The sequence below is a fragment of the Manis pentadactyla genome, chromosome 12 (genome assembly GCF_030020395.1).
Source record: "Manis pentadactyla isolate mManPen7 chromosome 12, mManPen7.hap1, whole genome shotgun sequence".
NCBI lineage: Eukaryota > Metazoa > Chordata > Mammalia > Pholidota > Manidae > Manis > Manis pentadactyla.
Window position 1 is genome coordinate 46142254 of NC_080030.1, and position 21092 is coordinate 46163345.

A 21092-nucleotide genomic window follows, 5' to 3' on the forward strand; every position below is an offset into this window, starting at 1 on the left:
TCTGGTAGGGCAAGAGGCTTGAGTCTGATGTAGTTACTAGCACATTACATAAGATTGAGGCAACGTCAAAAATAAAGTTTCCATGTGCAGTTGGGTTACAATGTTACCAAAAAAAACCTCTGTTTTCTATAAATGTTCCCCTAATATTCTTCTGAGAACTTAAATCTCAAAATTGGAAATTCTCTAATTTATTCCCTTTAAAACACAGTAAATATGCTTTTTATCATCTTATTATATTGCTTGATAAATGAACTTATTAAAAACTTCTCAAGTTTTGATCCTATGAAGGATAAAGCAGGGCCATATGTCCTGTAAGAATTTATGAATTGAGTTAAACTTACTAGTTTTAAGTTAAAATAGTTTGTTTTTGTTAATGATAGGAGTATTTATCAGTGAATTCAAATAATTGATTTTATAACAATGCAGGATAAACTTGGAGCTACATCTAGAAAAGTTAACATACAACATTATCTTGAAGTTTCAAGAGAACAAAGTGGTTGATTAGATATTCATCTGTGTTTTTGAACCAAACCATGTTGAAATAAGCAAATTACAAAATGGAAACCTGTATCTAGTTCTTTCACATTTCAAATGGAATAGTCCATTGATGGAGAAAATTCCATTTTTCTCATACATTTAGGTATAACAATAAAAGGCAGTATTTGGATTATAGAATGTAACTAATGAAAACATAAGTAATGTAAATTTAAGAAAAAATTAGCTTTTCCATTTGAAATAAAATCAATGATCAAATAAATTCAATATGATTATGGTGACTAAAATGAGAATACAAAGTATAATATGATAGTTTCCAGTTTCTTGTTTGGCACATAGATTGATACATTTTTGAACATCAAACAATATAACACCAACATCTACTAAAACCAAATGGCACAATATCAAAATTCCTAAAGCTTACTTAATTATTAGTATCATAAAAACCTAATGCCCATATGAGTTCTGTAACCAAGCACATACTTTGTACTGTGCAAGCTGGTCCACCACCATCTTTTCCAGGATTCCCTAGAATTCATGAGTATTTCAAAGTTAACTCAGGCTGATTCCTGCAAGTACTTATTTAATTTGGTGGATCTTCTGATCAGGCCCTCAGTTTTGAGAATATATGCATACACTCATTGAAATTTTGAAAAGAGTGGAAGGCCATCATATGCATACATTTTTACTTTTATCTAATTGTTAGATTTCTGCAGAATTGTTTTTTTCTCTTTACAATATTTTTGCAAGTGTTTTTCATGTTTTCTTCATTTCTTTCTGTACTTCAACCCTTCCAACTGCAGCTGATCCAGCTTTTCATTTGGACTTTCATCTAGAAGTATGTTTTCACCCATTATAGGATTAAATCTAAAATAGGTATCAGGAGGTGACAGATCATCAAGTAGCATTTAGGCCTCTGTCCTGTAGCACTGTCGACAACATTAGTTTGTTTTTCAAGCTTGTGTATGTCACAGTATTTCTCATATCACTGTCATAATTTCCCATGCCCATGGATACTGTGCACTCGAATGGGATGTCTGGCCAAAGACATTTATACTCACATAGTTGCTAATGTTAAAGGGTTATTCATAAGCAAACCTTCATCTTGATGAAGATCATTTCCCATTGGCACATTGTGCAAAGTAACCTGGAGCATCAGATGAGTCTCTCCTGGCCTGCCACATTTTATACGGACAGCTTCCCCAATAGCGAGAGTTGACTCCAGGAAAATGACCGTAGTTTCTGAACACAGGACTTTGGGGCATCATCCCTCTGTTGACCATGGTACTTACCGCAACTACCTTAGGAAATGTAGGATTTCTTGCTGTTTTGATATTGGTACAAACCCCATTCTAACCTGAAGATTTCCCCATGTTTGACTCATAAAATCCATAGCTCCAACCACGACATTTTTTGATGACACAACTGATTCTAATTTTCAATAAAGTTCCTCATTTTCAACCAGGGGTATATGAAATAATTCCAACATGAAAGCTAATACGACATCTGTGTGTACACAACAAATGCAGTCAAAGGGCTGATAAACTGGGTTCTCAGTAAGTTCAACTAACTTTGCAGCATCTGAAGAGCAACAACATCCCTTGTTCTTCTACCATAAAGTGTGAGAATTTGGATACCTTTCTTTCTCTGGATTTCATAGCCAATTAAGGCCAAAATTTTTCTAACTGCAGCCTGAATAGCACTGTCCATGGTACTTACCGCATTTTTCTTTGTCACAATAAAGACAGAATAATTATTTCCTTGGAAATCACTCCTTTTCGCTCAGGAAATCCTAGAAGATGAAGAGTCAGTCCTTCAATCCTATTAATGCCACAATTTGGGTCAGTTGTTAATGCTTGAATTCAAGCCTGGGCTCTATCTTCAACACTCACCCTTGTAATCTTTTCTCGCTGAAGAGGTAAGTGCTTTCTCTCCTTTGCTTTTTTGTCTTTGCTGATAGCCTGCTCAGCTTTAATCACCTCTTCTTGTTCTGACTCTTCTGACTGAACCATACTTTAATTTGGGGGCAAGTCCACCAATATAACCACCTTCTAAAGCTTACGCACCTTCAGGAGGATGAGAAAGAAAGTTAGCAATACTTTGCTTACTAGAAAATGGAAGGATCTCAGGCATTCCACCAGGGCTTGAACACTGGTCCACAGTATGAAAGGAAGTTTCTAAGCTTTTTATCAGTCAGGATACCAGGGTCTGGACAACAGATCTTTCTTCTTCAATATTCTTAGCTTCATTCTCTGATTTGTCCTGAAAATGTTTATTTTCCTTTTTTTGAATATTTTCCCCCTTACATTTAATGTATGAATTGATATGATTTGATAAAAAAGCAGAATGACTCCAAATTGTGTGATTATAACTAGTCATGTAATGAAAAAGGCTTCACTTATCTCTATCTTCATCCTTATCCATACCATGACTTTTCTTTCTTGGAAAACTCCTTCCTGATGATTTAAGATTATGTATTTTTTCAGAGAACTGATGGCATGTTTCGTGTTTTTCCATTTTAACCAGTCACTAACAGATACTTTTCTTAGTATTTGAGAACTTGGTGTAAGTTGAGGGAAACATGAAGTCATTTCATTCTGATTGCCAAAAACAACCTTTGAAACAAGGTTCAAAGTACTTCATAAATATGAATGCTCACTCGTGTAAATTCCTTGGGAGCAGAAGTGCTATTTCAAACTCTGCTTGGAGAGTGACGTTGCTTACGGCAAGAATTGGCTTCATTTTTTGTCCATTTATGTCTTATTTTCCTTGTATGAAAACCTCTTTGTAGAATGGTGTGACTTATCCTCCAATAATGTTCAGGCAAGTACAAGAACTGCAGTTGCTTGCTTCTGCTTCCCACAAAGATTTTTTGCACAATTGGATGCAGGTTGCAGCTGCATCTGCAGCAGGGGCAACTCATGTCTTCCCAGCTTTGACACTGACTAGAACAGCCTGCAGCACCTGAGCTTCCAACACAAACAGAAGAGCAGCAGCCCAGGGGCGACCCCATCAATTCCATTCCACCCCAGAAGTCAGGTTAAAGGTTTCTTCGCAATGTTCCCAAGGGTAGATTCCAACCAAGAAATTAGATCTTGGAAATGGAAGTGGACAGGTTTTTCAATTACTGAAGTGTGAGATAACCGGTCATCATTTCTCTTAATTTGTTAATTTTCCTTTATCATCTTTTACTAGTGGTACCAACATCCTATTCAGTTAATCTTGCAAACCTGGGAGTTATACTTTGTTTCTTCCTGTTCCTTACCACCCACTTCAGATTAATAACTCCATACCCCATTTGTTTCCTAAATAATTCTTCCTTTCTTTGACCTGTACCCAGTATACCTTGCACTCTTGCCTGGATTATTGCAGTATTTTTTTGAATTGTTTTCCCATCTCTAGTCTTTTCCCCTTTAAATTCATACCCTTAAAAGTTACCAGGGTTTCTGAAATGTAAATCCAATTATGTCAGTACACTTCTCAAAGCCTCCACCTTTCAGTTCTGCTTAGCCTAAACAGTGGTCACAAAAGGTAGGAAGATTTTTATTCTCATAGGTGTTTTGAGTTCAGTGTTTTTAAATAACTCGAATTTGAGTCTTTTTAGGCATGTGCTGGCACATCCTCAGAATACCCCTCATCATTGTAATTACCTAACTGACTCTGAAGGAATTTGAAATCATGACCTCTGGGCTATAGACAGAGTCCCAGCCTTCTAATGAGGCACTCCACCTTTGACTTTTACCCCTCCAATCTCATCTTTCCTACAAAAAACAGACTGTGTTGGTTTATGCCTTAGAATATTTTAGCTCATTGGCTCATTCAGAAAAAGACTAAAATGAGAACTTATTCTACCTATTACTGCACATATAATATCTAATATTAAAACTATTTACCTTCACTTTCCTCCCTTTATGAGTTCTTTTGAGGGTAGGGGCTATATAAGATTAATATTAGAAACCCAAATCCCCAAAACAATATTTTACATAATAAAAGTTCAGTTAATGCTTTTTGATACCAAACCAGAAAAGGCAGCTTGCTGAAAGTATACAAGGAATGTCCTTAAGATGTAGCATTTGAAAGAACTCACTTCCTCTTTCCTGTACTCATGCCAGTCACACATTCACTCTCTTTGTTGCCTAGACCACCATTTATCAACCGCGGATGATATATAAACAGTTGTTGGAATCAGGGAGATGGAATTTTTCAGTTTTGTCCTCATGAGAGATGGGAAAATAAGCACCAAATGAATCTAGATTTATTAAGTGACTCAATATCACACCCACCTGAGGCTCCAGACGAGGTGCTGGTTTTTCTTTGGCCGTCTTTTCTTTCTCAGAAGACTTTTCTTTGCCTTTTCTTGTTGATTTGGAAGTTCCTGAAGATTTTTGCCCCTCACTGAAAGTATGGGAATCTGAGCTCCCCAAGTGAATTAATTCCTCATGTTTCTCTCCATGAGCTAGAGAGACATAAAAATGGAAACCAGTGAGTCATTATATAACAATAAAATCATGTCATGTAGGAAAAAAGGAAGCTAGTCAGGAAAAAGTGGTTAGTCTAATGAGTTCGGATTTCTTTTTTCAAACAAAGAAATAAATCTTTTATAAAGATCTATGTGGCTCCTTTTTTAAAGAATTGAGAATTATCATGCCATAAATTAACCATTGAGGTTTATACATCAGTGAGTTTGGTGTATAATAACGTTATGCAAAAGTTATCACTGTCTAATTCACTTCCAGTCTGGATAGGTTCTCTTCATTTTCTTGCCTTATTGCCTTGTCTAGAATCTCCAGTACAACATGGAATTCATTTATCTCTGCTTTATAGTAAATATTTATTATTCAGCTTGCTTTGGGCTTAGTTTGTTCTTCCTTCTCCAGTTCTCTAGGTTTTTAAAGTGAAAGGTTATGTTATTGAGATCTTTCTTTTTTTTAATTTAAGCATTTATAGCTATCATTGTCCTTAGCACTTTCACTGCATCCCATAAGTTTTAGTATATTATGTTTTCTTTTTCATTCATCTCTAGGTATTTCTTCATTTCTCTTATGATTTTTACCCATTGGTTAGGAGTATGTTGTTTAATTTTCATATGTTTATGTATTTCCCAAACTTATTTGTTACTGATTTCTAATTTCCTTCCATTGTGATCAGAAAGAATACTTTGTATGATCTTTATCTCTTTTCATTTATTTAGACTTGTTTCATTGCTTTATATATGGTCTATCCTGCAGAATGTTCTAAGTGCACTTGAGAAGAAGGTGTTTTCTGTTATTGTTGAGTGGAGTGTTGTATAGAAATCTGTCAGGGAAAGCTGGCTTATAGTGTTGTTCAAATTTTCTATTTCATTACTGATTTTATGCCTAGTAGAACTATTTATTATTACAAATAGAATATTTAATTGCCAACTATTAATGTAGAATTGTTTATTTCAACCTGAAATTCTGTTAGTCTTTGCTTCATGTATTTTGAACTCTGTTGTTAGATTCATATATGTTTATTATTGTTATATTTCTTGAAGGATTGACTCGTACTATTATAAAATGTCCTTCTTTGTCTTTAGTAAATCATATCTTGCTTAAGGTCTACTTTGTCTGTATTGAAATAGTCACATCAGGTCTCTTTTGGTTACTGCTTGCATGGTACTATCTTTTCCATTGTTTAGCTTTCAAACTATGTGTATCTTTAAAACTAAAGTGTATTTCTTGTAGACAGCACATAGTTAGAGGCTTTTTTATCCACTCTGCCCATCTCTGTCTTTTAATTAACTAGAGAATTTCAATTAACAGTTGATGTAATGCCTGGCACAGTAGGCTTTATATCTGCCTTTATATTATTGCTTTTCTATAGGTCATATCTTTCTTTTCCTCCATTCCTGCCTTCTTTTGTGTAAAATATTTGCTACTGTACTATTAATTCCCTTGTGTTTTGTTTGTTTGCTATAGATATTTTTGTTGTTTTCTTAGTGGTTGCCCTGATGACAACAATTAGTACCTCAATTTATAATCATCTAGTTGTGATTAATACCAAATTAACTTCTATACTATGAAATGTCTTTGCTGTTGTATAGTTCTGACCCTCCTTTATGCCATTAATATCACAAATATCACAAATCCCATCTTTATACATTTTGCCACTATGACCACAGACTTAGAATTATTGCTTTATGCTATTGCCTTTTAATTCAGATAGAAGGAAAATCAGAGTTACAAACAAAAAAATACGTTAATGTTGACTTCCATATTTATCAGTGTAGTTATGTTTACTGGTGCCCTTAATTCTTTCATGTGGATTAAAGTCACTGCCTAGTGTCCTTTTTTTTCAGTCTGATTTCCTTTAGTATTTCTTGTAGGACAGATTTCTTACTGACAGATTTCCTAATGTTTTATTTTTCTGAGAATGTCTTAATTTCTTCTTTATTTTTGAAGAATCATTTTTCTGGATATAGAATTCTTGGTAGGCAATTTTTTCCATCTCTTTGAGGCTGTCACCCCCACTGGCTTCTGTCTCTATAGTTTTTTACAAAACAATCTGCTATTAGTCTTACTGTGGATCCTTGTATGTGATGAGTCACTTCATTGCTGCTTTTAAGATTGTTTTTGTCTTTATACTTTGATTATGGCTTGGCTAGCTGTGGATCTATTAGAGTTCATCCTATTTGGAGTCTGTTTAGTTAGCTGAATTTGCCAGCTGATGTTGTTCATCAAATCTGAGACATTTTTTTTCCAGCCATTATTTCTTCAAATAGCCTTTCTTCCACTGTTTCTTCTCTCTGGGGTTCACATTATATATATGTTGGTATGCATAGTGGTGCCCCATAAGTCTTTGAAGATCTATTCCTTTTTCTTCATTCCTTCATTTCTTTAAATGTTCTTCAGACTGGATAATATCAATCAAACTATCTCCCATCCTAAGGAAAAGGCTTAAACAATGAGCTGGCTTTGAGTTAAGCTTGTAAGTGGGTTCTTCCAGGATATCACCAAACAAGTCAAATAATAAGTCTTTGGGAATGAGACTTTAAAAGAGCTCTAGTTCCATTTTACTCTTTCCAGTGTCTACTAACCTGCACTGGGAATACAGGCTATTATTTTTCAAGTCCACTGCTGAGCTGAAGACCAGGGGATGGGACTAAAGAAAGTTAAAAAGCCACACAGTTCACTCTTTTTAAAGAGATTTGACTGTTTTTCTTAAAAAGCCTTTGCTAAATTCCAGAGTTCTGTAAAAGCTGATTCTTATCATTTCTGCCACCTTTTTTCATTGTTTATATGGAGGAGCTCATTTTCAGAGTAATCTTCATTACTCTGCCATTTCCACTGATGCCCTGCTGGATTTGTTTTCTTATCTTAACCTCCTGAGTCATCTCTCATCTCATGCTGCTTGTCTGAGTCCTGAGCGAATGGGTAGTTCACATACATCAGGTCTCTCACAGTTTCCTGGAAACCTTGTTGCAAGAACGTGTAATTACAAAAAGCTCTGTGGAGGTAAGTGAGATTCCATTTAAGCAGCTCAGCTCTTGAGCATGATGAAGAGACCAAGTCAAAAATGGACTAATGTGTGGGCAGAAAAATAAGAAAAATTAGAACATAAAATGAGGATAATGTTATTTAAATGAGAGAAAGGACAAGGCCTAAAGGTAGAGATGATGAGCCATAGAAACTGGATCAAGAGAAGAAAGAAGAAGTGAAGACAAAGATTTGTATAAGAAGCCACCCAGTAAAATCACCTTTTATCAAAAGCCCAGCATAGAAAGTAAGAGAGGCTGCAGAGGGTACACTTTTTCCTTAGTTCTTTGGTATTCTTTGTCAGTCAAGATCTCTGAAGAAACACAGCTTGCACAAATATGGAAGCCCATGTAGTCAGTGCAGCTTTCTCCTGGAGTCTCGTTATACTGCTCTGCTTCACACAGATGAGGCAGTGCCAGCCTTTTGTCACAAGCCCAATATAAGGTAACAGGACTAAGACCAGTTTCAGTGGCCAGAGCCACCACCTCAGGATTTTGACCCAGTAAAATTGGGTCGCAGGTATCTTAATGCCAGCAGAGTCAGGAGTTAACTGTATTTTTGAGTTGCACTTATGGCCAGCACTAGATAAAAAAAACTCACAAAAACTAGGGTGGTACATATACACAATGGAATATTATTCAGCCATAAGAAGAAAACAAATCCTACCATTTGCAACAACATGGATGGAGCTAGAGGGTATTATGCTCAGTGAAATAAGCCAGGTGGAGAAAGACAAGTATCAAATGATTTCACTCATCTGTGGAGTACAACAAAGAAAAAACTGAAGGAGCAAAACAGCAGCAGACTCACAGAACCCAAGAATGCACCAACAGTTACCAAATTTGACCTAGTAAAATGCTGAACTCACAGCATATATTCTGTATCAGATTGGGTAACTTTAATGTACAAAGCTTTATAAGGAATTGATATGTGTTGCGAGGATATATATCAGTGAGATGCAATAATAAATGTCTTACTGATTCAAAAACATCAAAAAATATGACCTCACATTATATATCATGTAATTAGAAGAGCTTTAGAGGAAATGACCACTGACTATTATACCTTTTGCAGGGAGGAAGTGTTCAAGGAATACCTGTTGATAAAATGAACTTGAAAAGGCCTTTAGCATTATGTCTTTATGTTTCCTCTTTAATTATCTTACATTGTGTCCAAAATACAGTAGACAGAAATCTTCAATCGATAATAAATATAAAAAATACCAACATGTTTTTCTAATTGTTTTTACAATTAAAACTCAGTGCTTAGATTTATATATCTAGGAACCAAAAACTGGTTGGGATTTGAACATTAGCATAATTTCTAAAGTAGAATACCTGTTTAGGGCTAAGTATACATTTGACAAGTGACAGTAAATATAAAAAGAAAAAATATATATAAATGTATATATATATATATAGGTAGATAAATGACAGTAAGTCATAATGTTTGGTTTCTTCAAAGACCTTTAATGGGAAACACCATGCGTGCATTGTGCCTAAGAAAGAACAGTATAATGTTAGAGTTAAAGATAGTGTTATTATAATCTTGCTAATAAATTTTGTTGGGACTTGAAACCAAATACTCTTAAAAAAGATAAAGTTTATACATGTTTTTGCAAATAGATTAGAACTTCAAAGGTGCAGGCCAATAACATAAAAATCTAACATACTGGCAAAAGGACATTAAAACACCCCCACCAGCAAGTACATGAGATCACCAAGCACTATCTGCTCCAGAGCCTCCTGAAGTGAAAATCAGCTGTCTCAGTAAGTGATTTTTACTAAAAACTCAGGTATTGAAATATACTAAAGGTGGCACTGTTGTCTCATATTAACCAGAGGCCAGGCTTCCTAAAATTTTAAAACAGAAATGTCCTAAGTTGTATATAGCTATATTTCAGCCATTGCTTTTTTATCATGGATTATAAAGATGTGAATTTTTATATCTCTCATAGAAATTAAATATTGGATTTAAATGAGTACATGTGGCAATATTTCCATTGAATTAGGGATGTACATAAAATTTTAAATTAGGACTTCAATATACTAATGAAAAAATACACTTGACCAATTTCTTCTTACAGTCAAAAGAAATCTAAGTTAAGAATTCTAGATGGTAGTAACAATTTTTCTAAAGTATATCAAACTCTTAAAATTTAAGTTTGTAGGTCTTGAGTTATAAATACAATTGACACATAGAAGTTGACATATTGATATGTTTTAATTTAAAAAACTGACAACCTAAAATACACATTTATAAACATGATATTCGAGACTGTTTATTCTGAATTCAAAGCTGCTTAACTTTCATGAGATATTCTTTCAAATAGAAATTTTCCTAGTTCAGTTTAAATACAATTCACTTCTGAATTTATTTGCTTGATAAGTTCATCAACAAATGTATTATACAGGATACAAAATTAACACACAGAAATCTGTGGCTTTCCTATACACTAACAGTGAACTAATAGAAAGAGAAATCAGGAAAACAATGCCATTCACAATTGCATTAAAAAGAATAAAATACTTAGGAATAAACCTTACCAAGGAAGTGAAAGACCTATACCCTGAAAACTATAAGACACTCTTAAGAGAAATTAAAGAGGACACTAACAAATGGAAACTCATCCCATGCTCTTGGCTAGGAAGAATTAATATCGTCAAAATGGCCATCCTGCCCAAAGCAATATACAGATTTGATGCAATCCCTATCAAAATACCAACACCATTCTTCAACGAACTAGAACAAATAGTTCAAAAATTCATATGGAAACACCGAAGACCCCGAATAGCCAAAGCAATCGTGAGAAGGAAGAATTAAGTGGGAGGGATTTCACTCCCCAACTTCAAGCTCTACTACAAAGCCATAGTAATCAAGACAGTTTGGTACTGGCACAAGAACAGAGCCACAGACCAGTGGAACAGAATAGAGACCCCAGATATTAACCCAAACATATATGGTCAATTAATATATGATAAAGGAGCCATGGACATACAATGGGGAAATGACAGTCTCTTCAACAGATGGTGCTGGCAAAATTGGACAGCTACATGTAAGAGAGTGAAATTGGATCACTGTCTATCTAACTCCATACACAAAAGTAAATTCAAAATGGATCAAAGACCTGAATGTAAGTCATGAAACCATTAAACACTTGGAAGAAAACATAGGCAAAAATCTCTTGGACATAAACATGAGCGACTTCTTCATGAACATATTTCCCCAGGCAAGGGAAACAAAAGCAAAAATGAACAAGTGGGACTATATTAAGCTGAAAAGCTTCTGTACAGCAAAGGACACCATCAATAGAACAATACAGTATAGGAGAATATATTCATAAATGACAGATACAATAAAGGCCTGACATCCAAAATATATAAAGAGCTCACACACCTCAACAAACAAAAAAGCAAACAATCCAATTAAAAAATGGGCAGAGGAGTTGAACAGACAGTTCTCTGAAGAAGAAATTCAGATGGCCAACAGACACATGAAAAGATGCTCCACATCACTTGTCATCAGAGAAATGCAAATTAAAACCACAATGAGATATCACCTCACAGCAGTAAGGATCACCACCATCCAAAAGAGAAACAACAACAAATGTTGGCGAGGTTGTGGAGAAAGGGGAACCCTCCTACACTGCTGGTGGGAATGCATTATTAGTTCAACCATTGTGGAAAGCAGTATGGAGGTTCTTCAAAAAAGCTCAAAATAGAAATACCATTTGACCCAGGAATTCCACTTCTAGGAATTTACCCCAAGAATGCAGCAGCCCAGTTTGAAAAAGACAGATGCACCCCTATGTTTATCGCAACACTATTTACAATAGCCAAGAAATGGAAGCAACCTAAGTGTCCATCAGTAGATGAATGGATAAAGAAGATGTGGTACATATACACAATGGAATATTATTCAGCCATAAGAAGAAAACAAATTCTACCATTTGCAACAACATGGATGGGGCTAGAGGGTATTATGCTCAGTGAAATAAGCCAGATGGAGAAAGACAAATATCAAATGATTTCACTCATCTGTGGAGTATAAGAACAAAGAAAAACTGAAGGAACAAAACAGCAGCAGAATCACAGAACCCAAGAATGGACTAACAGTTACCAAAGGGAAAGGGACTGGGGAGGACAGGTGGGAAGGGAGGGATAAGGGCAGGGAAAAAGAAAGGGGGCATTATGATTAGCATGTATAGTGTAGGGGGGCACGGGGAGGGCTGTGCAACACAGAGAAGACAAGTAGTGATTCTACAGCATCTTACTACGCTGATGGATAGTGACTGTAATGGGGTTTGTGGGGGAGACTTGGTGAAGGGGGAGTCTAGTGACCGTAATGTTCTTTATGTAATTGTAGATTAATGATAATAAAATGAATTAAAAAAAATATTGCACTGAAACCTTAAAAAAAAAAAAACAAATGTATTATACAATGAAAGGTGTAATTTAATTTTAGCAGCTGCTCATTCACACAAAATTGTCAAATATGATGTCAAAAAGAAGACATATAATTATTTCCAAAGACTTATTTTCTAGTTGGAATACATACTACTTTTTTTGTGAGTGCTACTAGGTACTCTGAACTTTACATATACTATTTTGAATCTTCGTAACCTCAAAAGATAGGACTTATTATTCTAATTTTGCAGGTGATAAAATCAGGTATCTGAAACTAAAGTAGTTCAGCTGTTATCCTGTATTTCTCCATTTAATATTAACTCTCTTTTTTCCCCTTCTTTTTAATTTATTTATTCTTACTGAGGTATAATTGGCATACATTATATCAGTTTCAGATGTACCACATAATTATTTGATATTTGTGTAAATTGCAAAACAATCACCATGATAAGCTTGGTTAACATTCACTTCCTTTTAAAAACTTAATTCATATTATTAATTTTGTATCATTACCCAATTCTGTATTTTGCCTTTTTTCTGTTTCATGAATTATACTACTGTATTCACTTCAGATATTAATATTTTTCTTTGGCTTTCCTCTAGAATTTTAACATTTATCCATTAATATACCTAAATGCATTAAGTATGAGAGTCTGTCATGCTGGAAATCTGTGTTGGACAACTTGAAGTTGAGAAAGAAAAAACACAATAAAATCCTTTATACACATTTTTACGCTCCCTAAATGATATAGACAGTTTCCTAAATAATACATTTATTGAGGACACAATAAAGATCGGAAATTGGTCTACCATGTATTTTTTTTCCTTTGAAAGGCCCTTGCTAGATAATTAATTCCCACTAAAAATCCATCACTATGTCAGTACTAGCTGTTGGCAAGTTGCTTAAACACCCAGTACCTCAGTTAAATGATAATAGTTACAGCATCTACCTTAAAGGATTATTGTGAGGATTAGTTGGGTCAATATATATAAAGCCCTTAGAAAGCATCTGACATAAACGCTCACTAGCAGCTACTACTCATACTGCCATCACTACTATGGCAATGTGACTAGTTGGAATGTCTCTCTAAAGGGCTTTTGTGGTACAATGAAAAACTTCTGGGTTTTGGAATAAGTCAGATTTTGGTTAAAATCTTCACTCTGCTGCTTCTTGGCTGTGTAAATGTAGGCAAATTATTTACAGTGCGTAAACCTTATTTCCTTAACTGTAAAAGAAGTATGATAAAAAATACCTCCTAGACTTTTTGTGAGTATTGAGAATAACATATGAATAGTACATAATAGAGTGAGAGGTACATATTAGCACTAAAAGAAATGATAATCATAATAATCAAACTTCTAGGTCTTCTCTTTTGCTTACAAAATACAAGCACATTCCTTTTTTTATTAAAATCATACGTACTCATTTGAAACATCTGATTTACTTTTAATATGAGAAAGTGAAATTATGAATAATTCCAGCACCAGAAACATTCACTTCAACATATTGGTGTATACGCTCCATTTTCTTTCCTGTGTGTATCTCTTTTCCTCTCTGACCCACTCACATCATCTTCAAAAAGTGTAGCAGTTTAGGGTCACCAATGCATGCCAGTGTACAAAGTCCTAATATTAACAATAGTGAATTTCTGAGTCTTTCTTCCCCATCATTCCTGACCTAGAAGGAGAAGAATGGCCTGGAATAGTGAGGCATGTACATGGAATTTTCCTTGTTGCTTTATGCCTCATGTCCTCTGCCAGAAATGAGCCTCTTCTTGGCCACACCTGATGCCTGGCGGGTGGCCTTGTCGGTCAGAAGTGTCCAAAGCAGCCTCCTGGGTATCTTCTGGGACATATTCTCCTTCCCACTATTTCTACTGCCAAGGCAACAATTCATTCCCCATGTTTGGAACTCATCAAAACTTCATTACAAGAATGATTTCACACTCTTTCCTCCCCATTTCAAAGTGTCATTCTTCTTTTTTTAAATATTCCTAATTTACATAATTTTATATAACTCACACAACTTACATATACTGGGAATAAAGTAAAAAATACACAGAAATTTTAAACCATACATTTGACTGGACTTAAGGACCTTTTAAAGTATTTTGCACCATTTTAGACATTAGAAGTTTACATTAGAGAGTTGGCAAGAAAGCAACCCATTCACTACTTAATAACATTGTGCTATGTGGTGCTTTGTCTCCCCAAGAAGCTTAAATATTTTCACAGCTATTTCCTCCTTTATCATTGCATGCTCTTGCATTTTGTTGGGATATTATTCAGAAACAGGTTTTCCCTGTGAAAAGATCCCCAAAGACATTCAGAAAGATGGTTTCTGTTGTTTTCTTTCCTTGATTTATGCTGAAATTATTTATTACCTGTCATGTGGAGCTGAGTTCACATTTATAATTGCTATAAACAACAGTAGCATGACTATTTTGAGCTTATCGAGACAGGCATAACAATATTATAATACAGAAATAAGAAGTATAAAGACTTGCAGATAACTCATGGAAAAGCCCACCTAGGCAAAAAACTGGGGTTTGATTCTTATTCTGTGATCTGCTAAAATCACTTGTACCCCCAAATGCAATGTAAAACCTAGTAGTCCTATTAATTTTCCTTAAAAAACAGAAAAAGAAATAATAACTTTGCTGAACACACATCACACACACACGTACATACACAAAACTGTGCATTCTATCTATTATTTTTATTTATTCCTATAATCGTGAATACTTTACTTTCACATAGATGTTTAGCATAAAATATTTAATCCAGTTGGTATTAAACACTTGTTATCTATTTCCTTATGGGAGGGGGACACAAAACCACACAATTATTTGCACATTCCATTACTTCAAGCAGATTTCCATTGATTTATATAGAAAACGGTATCTAGATTTTTTAAGCACAGTATAGGCTAAGGGATTTTGATTTGGACTACAGAGGAAGTGGAGATAAGATAATGACTAAATTAAGGGAGCCTGAAAGTGACAGCTGAACAGGAAAAGCATATATAGAAAGAAAGCATCGTAATATACAAGGAAAACAAATAGGAAGTAATAGGTTTTTCCTCCTTTATTTTCCCTTAGAACTTTGTGGGTATGAGCGGTCAATTCCAATATAATTGAAGGATTCAGATTCATAGCTACAGGTAATCCGTAAGCAGAGTTAGGGAGAGTCAGGTGATGTCAGGAGGCCTCCATCGCAGAGGACCCAGGGAAGAGGACAGGACCCCAAAGCCCTGGCTCAAGGAGCTGCCACAGGCCACAGGGTGGCGGGATCCAAGCTCAGCTTCCTTTGCTACCACATCGGGGGACCCAATGGTCATATTCAGGTTGAGATGTTGCCTGCAAGGAGTTTTCAGCTTCCATATGACATTTATTCATTATCATAAAACTGTGTCATCTTTTGGTAGACAAGATTTCTAGGTTGAATTCTTGTCTGCTCTATATTCAGATACTCTCAGTGCTGCTAGGCAGTGTGGGTATGGCCTCTGGGAGGGTGGGAGAGCCAGAATGAAGAGATATTTTAAGCAAAAGTCATATTTCATGAGTTTACCTAGGGAATATGTGAAAGGTTGTCTGCCTTAGAGGTTTTATATGTGTCACTGTAAGCAGTAGCACCGCCCCACAGTGGCAAAAAACAGTTTTTGAACACCTGTCCTGGGGGTTATACACACAGCACACATGAGTAGCAAAGAGGTGGCAACTATACAGCTCTGGTGCGACCACTTTCTCTACTTGTGTCCATGTTAGACATTGATAAAAGATCACAACACTTTCTTGTAGAACCCGAAACAACTCAGAATCTTTTCAAGATGGCAGACCAGGACACCATTAGAATTCAAGCACTCCTCCTGTCCCTGGCAAAGCATGCTCATGCATTCATTCACTAAACATTTACTAACAGTTTCTGTCTGGCTCTGGAAATACAATCATGAGGCTGAAGCCAAGTCCCCACCCCACAGAGAGGAGTGCAGATGGAGAGGAAGGCGCTTAAGGATTCCCATGGATGCAATGTATTCTATGAGCACACACTCTATACGTGCAAAAGGAGGTGGGGACTCTCAGTGTCATTTATTTTTATGAATTTTCTTTGGATTTTATGTCACACACTAAAATTTGTCCTTTCTAATAAAGGTTTAGTTTTCTCATACCTTCAGTAATAAACAAACTTCTATTAACTCTTTAAATGATCAGGTCCATGCAGTTGGTCTAAGCAAGCAGACATGTGGGCAGTTTTTGACAATTAGTGAATAAGGGCGATGGGAAAAGTAGCTCACATGTGTCCTTTTATTCACTCACTCGGCAAACACAATACCATGGGGTGAACTCTGTGTGCATAGTCTGCGCTACAGATAACGTGAGACACTGAAAAGGCAATGTCCTCAAGGAGCTTGAATTCTGGAGGGGACTGTAGACAACAAATAAGTAAGCACACTGTTAGAGGATGGTCAGAACTAAGAATCTATATCTTATCAGATAGAGGACACACAGGCATTAAACATCCAAAAGATAACAAAGTAAGCTTTGATGGTGGTAACCATGGGCATTTGGATTAGGATTATGGAGGCCAAGAAGGAATGGAAGTTTTTACTTTTTATGTTATGCTCTGCCCCCTTCTCTTAAGACTATTCTTTTTAGAGAAGTTTAGGTTCATAGAAAAATTGAGAGGAAGGCACAGAGATTTACCCTATACTCGACACATCTATATCTACATCTTCAACATCTTCCACAGAGTGGTTCTTAAAATTGATCAGCCCACACTGACACATCAAATCACTCAAAAGTCCACAGCTTACCTTACTAATACTTTTGGTGGTGTACATTCTTTAGGTTTGGAAAGATGTTTAATGGCATGTATCCATCATTTTGGTATCCTACAGAGCATTTTCACTGCCCTGGAAATCCTCTGCACTCCAACTGTCCTTTCCTCCACCATGCAGGCCCTGGTACCCATTGATCTTTTTATTGTTTCCATAGGCTTGCCTTGTCCAGAATGTCATAAAATGGAGTCATACATCATGGAACTTTTTCAGATTTTGTTCTTTCACCCTGTAATATGCATTTTAGGTTCCTCGATTTCTTTTCATGTCTTGACTGTGCATGTCCTTTTAAAGCCAAATAGTACTCCCATATCTGGATGCACCACAGCTTTTTTATCTATTTGCCTATTAAAGGATGTTTTGCTTGCTTCCTAGTTTTGGCAATTACAGATAAAGCTGTTATAAACATCCATGCACAGGTTTGTGTGTGGATATTCAGTTTTCAACTCTTCTTTTTCAAGTTTTATTAAGATAGAATTGACATACAACATTGTCTTAGTTTAAGGTACACAAAATAATGATTTGATATCTGTATATACTGTGAAATGATTTCATTGATAAGTTTAATTAACATTTATCAACTCACATATTTACAATTTTTTTCTTATAATTTAAGATCTATTCCTTCAACAACTTTCAACTATGAATACAGTATTTTCAACTATAGTCACCATGCTGTACATTATATCCCCAGAACTTATATACTTATAACTAGAAGTTTGTACCTTTTGACCACCTTCACTCATTTTCTCCATCATCCAGCCCCTTATCTGGCAACCACCAATCTGTTTCAGTTTCTATGAGTTTGGCTTTTTTTTACTCCACATTTAAATAAGATCATACAGGATTTGCTTTTTCTGTCTGACATTTCACCTAGCATAATGCCATCAAGGTCCATGCATGTTGTTGCAAATGGCAATATTTCCTTCATTTTTATGGCTGAATAATATTCTATTGCATATATATACCAAAATTTCTTTATTCATTCTTTCATCTTTGATGAATATTTATGCATATATGTATATACCAAAATTTTTTTATTCATTCATTCAACTTTGATGGATACTTACGTTGTTTCCATGTCTTGATTATTGTCAATAATGCTATAATGAACACAGGGGTGCAGGTATCTGTTTCAGATAGTGATTTCATTACCTTTAAATACATACACAGAAGTGGAAATGCTGGATTATATGGTAGTCCTATTTTAAATTTTTTGAGGCACCACCACACTGTTTCCCATAGTGGTTGCACAAATACACATTCTCACCAACAATACACAAAGTTCTCTTTTCTCCACATCCTCACCAACACTTGATATCTCTCATCTTTTTACTGACAGCCATTCTAAGAGGTGTGAGGTAATATATCACTGTTGTTTGGATTTGCATTTCCACGATAATTAGCAATGTTGAGCACCTTAGCTATCACTCATTTGCATGTCTTCTTTAGAAAAATGTCCCTTTGGTATTGTGTGGTCTTATTTTATTTTTAAAGTAACATACATATGTGAATTTTTATGATTAGGCAATCTGACTTAAAATTTTAAGAGAACATTAATTGAAAATATTCAGTCCTTCTGATTCATTTATTATAGTGAATAATGTAATGTAAATCTTAGGGGTAGTGGCTATGTGAAATTTCTTTTTCTAAAGCATCAAACTATCATTTCCAATTGAGGAGTATTGAAAGTTGTTTTTATTTTGAAAAAAATAAACCTGAATCCTCTTTCATTAGAACATTCTCCTTCTTTTAATTTTTTTAAGAACTTATCTTCTACTTTTTCAACAACTTGGACAAATATAATTTTATAACTAGAACAGTTTCCTGTACATTTCTCACATAATCATCAAGTAATTTTTAACAACTGGACAAAATGTGTTTAAGCTAGACCTGAAAAACCACATATTTTTAGTTCTTATAATAAACCAAGCAGTAACAATCTTGAAATGCAATCAATTAACAAAACAGGAAATGCCACTGGATGTAAAATATAAATTGTAATAAAGCAATAATGTTTTATGTAAAATATAATAAAACTATGATATAAATATATATAAAAATAAAAACACCATTTCATATAAAATATAAACTAGAAAGGGAAAATATTTTAATAATTATGTGATAAATTTACTATTAAATATTTATACAAAATATAAAATGCATGAATAACATTTATGGTGACATACCTTTGCTATCATTTTTCTCTAAGTCCTTTAGTGCTTGAACAAATGTCAGCTGATTTTCAGTGAGAGGCCAACTGTTGTACAAAACTGAGCACTGTATAATATATTTGGAAATCTGTGAAATAAAATGCAATGTTTAGCACAAATAATAATAAACATAGCATGTGTGTACTTTATTATTGTAGGCACATTCTAAGCACATGTTTTTCTGGATCATACAATCATAATTTAATTAGATACTCTCATATGTCCTCCAAAATTCTGTGGTAACCACAATCTGTGAATGTTTATCCTACATCTCCACAATACCTACAATTATGTACTATAGAATTTAAAATTTTTCATCCGTGTTTATAAATGAAACTTTTGTTATTCTTATCATTTTTGGAATCAGGAATACATTAATCTCTTCAAAAGAACTGGGAAGTTTGTATTGTTTTTCTGTTTTCTAGAAAATTTTCTCTTTGCAAGTCTATAGTGTAGATCTATCTTGTAAAGCTAGCTAGTCCTATGGCTTTTTGGAAAGGTAAGATTGATTATCATTTCAGTTTTATTATTCCCTGTTATTTTCATTCTTATTTTATTTTCTATTTTCTATTTTCTAGTGGAGGAGCTTTACTATTCCTCTCCCTACCCAAGAAACTTTTCATGTTTTTTCCTTAAGTTTTAAATTTGCTAGCATAGAGTTGTGTATAATACTTTTTGAAAAATATTTTGTTTGCAGTTATAGCTCTACCCTATTTTGTTGTTCTATATTTCATTTATTTATACTTTATTTCTTTTTTCTTTCTTGATTGGTCTTACAAGAACTATGTCTACTTTATTAATCTTATAAAAGCTTAGGATTTATTAATCTTCCTAAATTTCATTCCCTATTTCATTAATTTCTACTCTCATTTTTATTAAAAATTTTCCTTCTTTTTCTTTAAGTTAATCATTTGTTCTTTCTCTTATTTTTTGTTTCAATAACCTAGTTCATCTGTTTTTAAGCATTCATACTTCCTGATGAATTAAACATTCCACTAAATGCTACCTTAGATGTGCCTTACAAATTTTGATTTGTAATTTTGTATTGCTATTAATATCTTTTTATTTTATAATTTAATGTTAGATGTCTTTTTTATGACTTTGAAGCATTTTATTTATTTATATATTTTTAAATTGAAGTATAGTTGGTATATAATATTATATTGATTTCAAGTGTACGATACAGTGATTCAACAGTTGCACACATTATTAAATCCTCATCCCAACTAGTGCAGTTACTCTCTGTCAACATGGGAAGACGTTACAGAACCACAGACTATATTCTCCATGCTGCACTTCTATCCCTGTGACCAGTTCATATTATGATTGAGATTTTTGTGCCTCCTTATCCCCCTCATATATCCCATACACCCACCTACCCCAACCCCTCCCTCATGGTAACCACCAGTCACTTTTCAGTGTCTATGAGTCTACTGTTTAATTCATTTTATTTTGTTTTGCTTTCAGATTCCACATATAAGTGAAATCACATAGTATTTGTCTTTCTCTGCCTGGCTTATTCATTAGCATAATACTATCCTCTAGTTCAATCCATGTTGTCATAAATGGCAGGATTTTCTTCTTTTTATGAGTGAATAATATTCCATTGTACATATGTACTGCCTTTCCTTTATTCATCTATTGA

At 34.5% G+C, this 21092-nt stretch overlaps 1 protein-coding gene and 1 pseudogene across 6 annotated transcripts in view; both read right to left on the reverse strand.

Moving 5' to 3' along the window:
• Positions 1 to 21092, reverse strand: part of ADGB (androglobin) — a 175165-nt gene that overhangs the window by 26299 nt on the left and 127774 nt on the right. For all 6 annotated transcript variants that reach the window (XM_057489120.1, XM_057489121.1, XM_057489119.1 and 3 more), the window contains 2 exons: positions 19424 to 19535; positions 4779 to 4951 (listed from right to left, as the gene is read on the reverse strand). In XM_057489120.1, coding sequence (XP_057345103.1) covers positions 4779 to 4951; positions 19424 to 19535 — 285 coding nt within the window. The remainder of the gene's footprint in view (positions 1 to 4778; positions 4952 to 19423; positions 19536 to 21092) is intronic.
• LOC118923235 (calcium-independent phospholipase A2-gamma-like) lies at positions 660 to 4668 on the reverse strand (annotated as a pseudogene).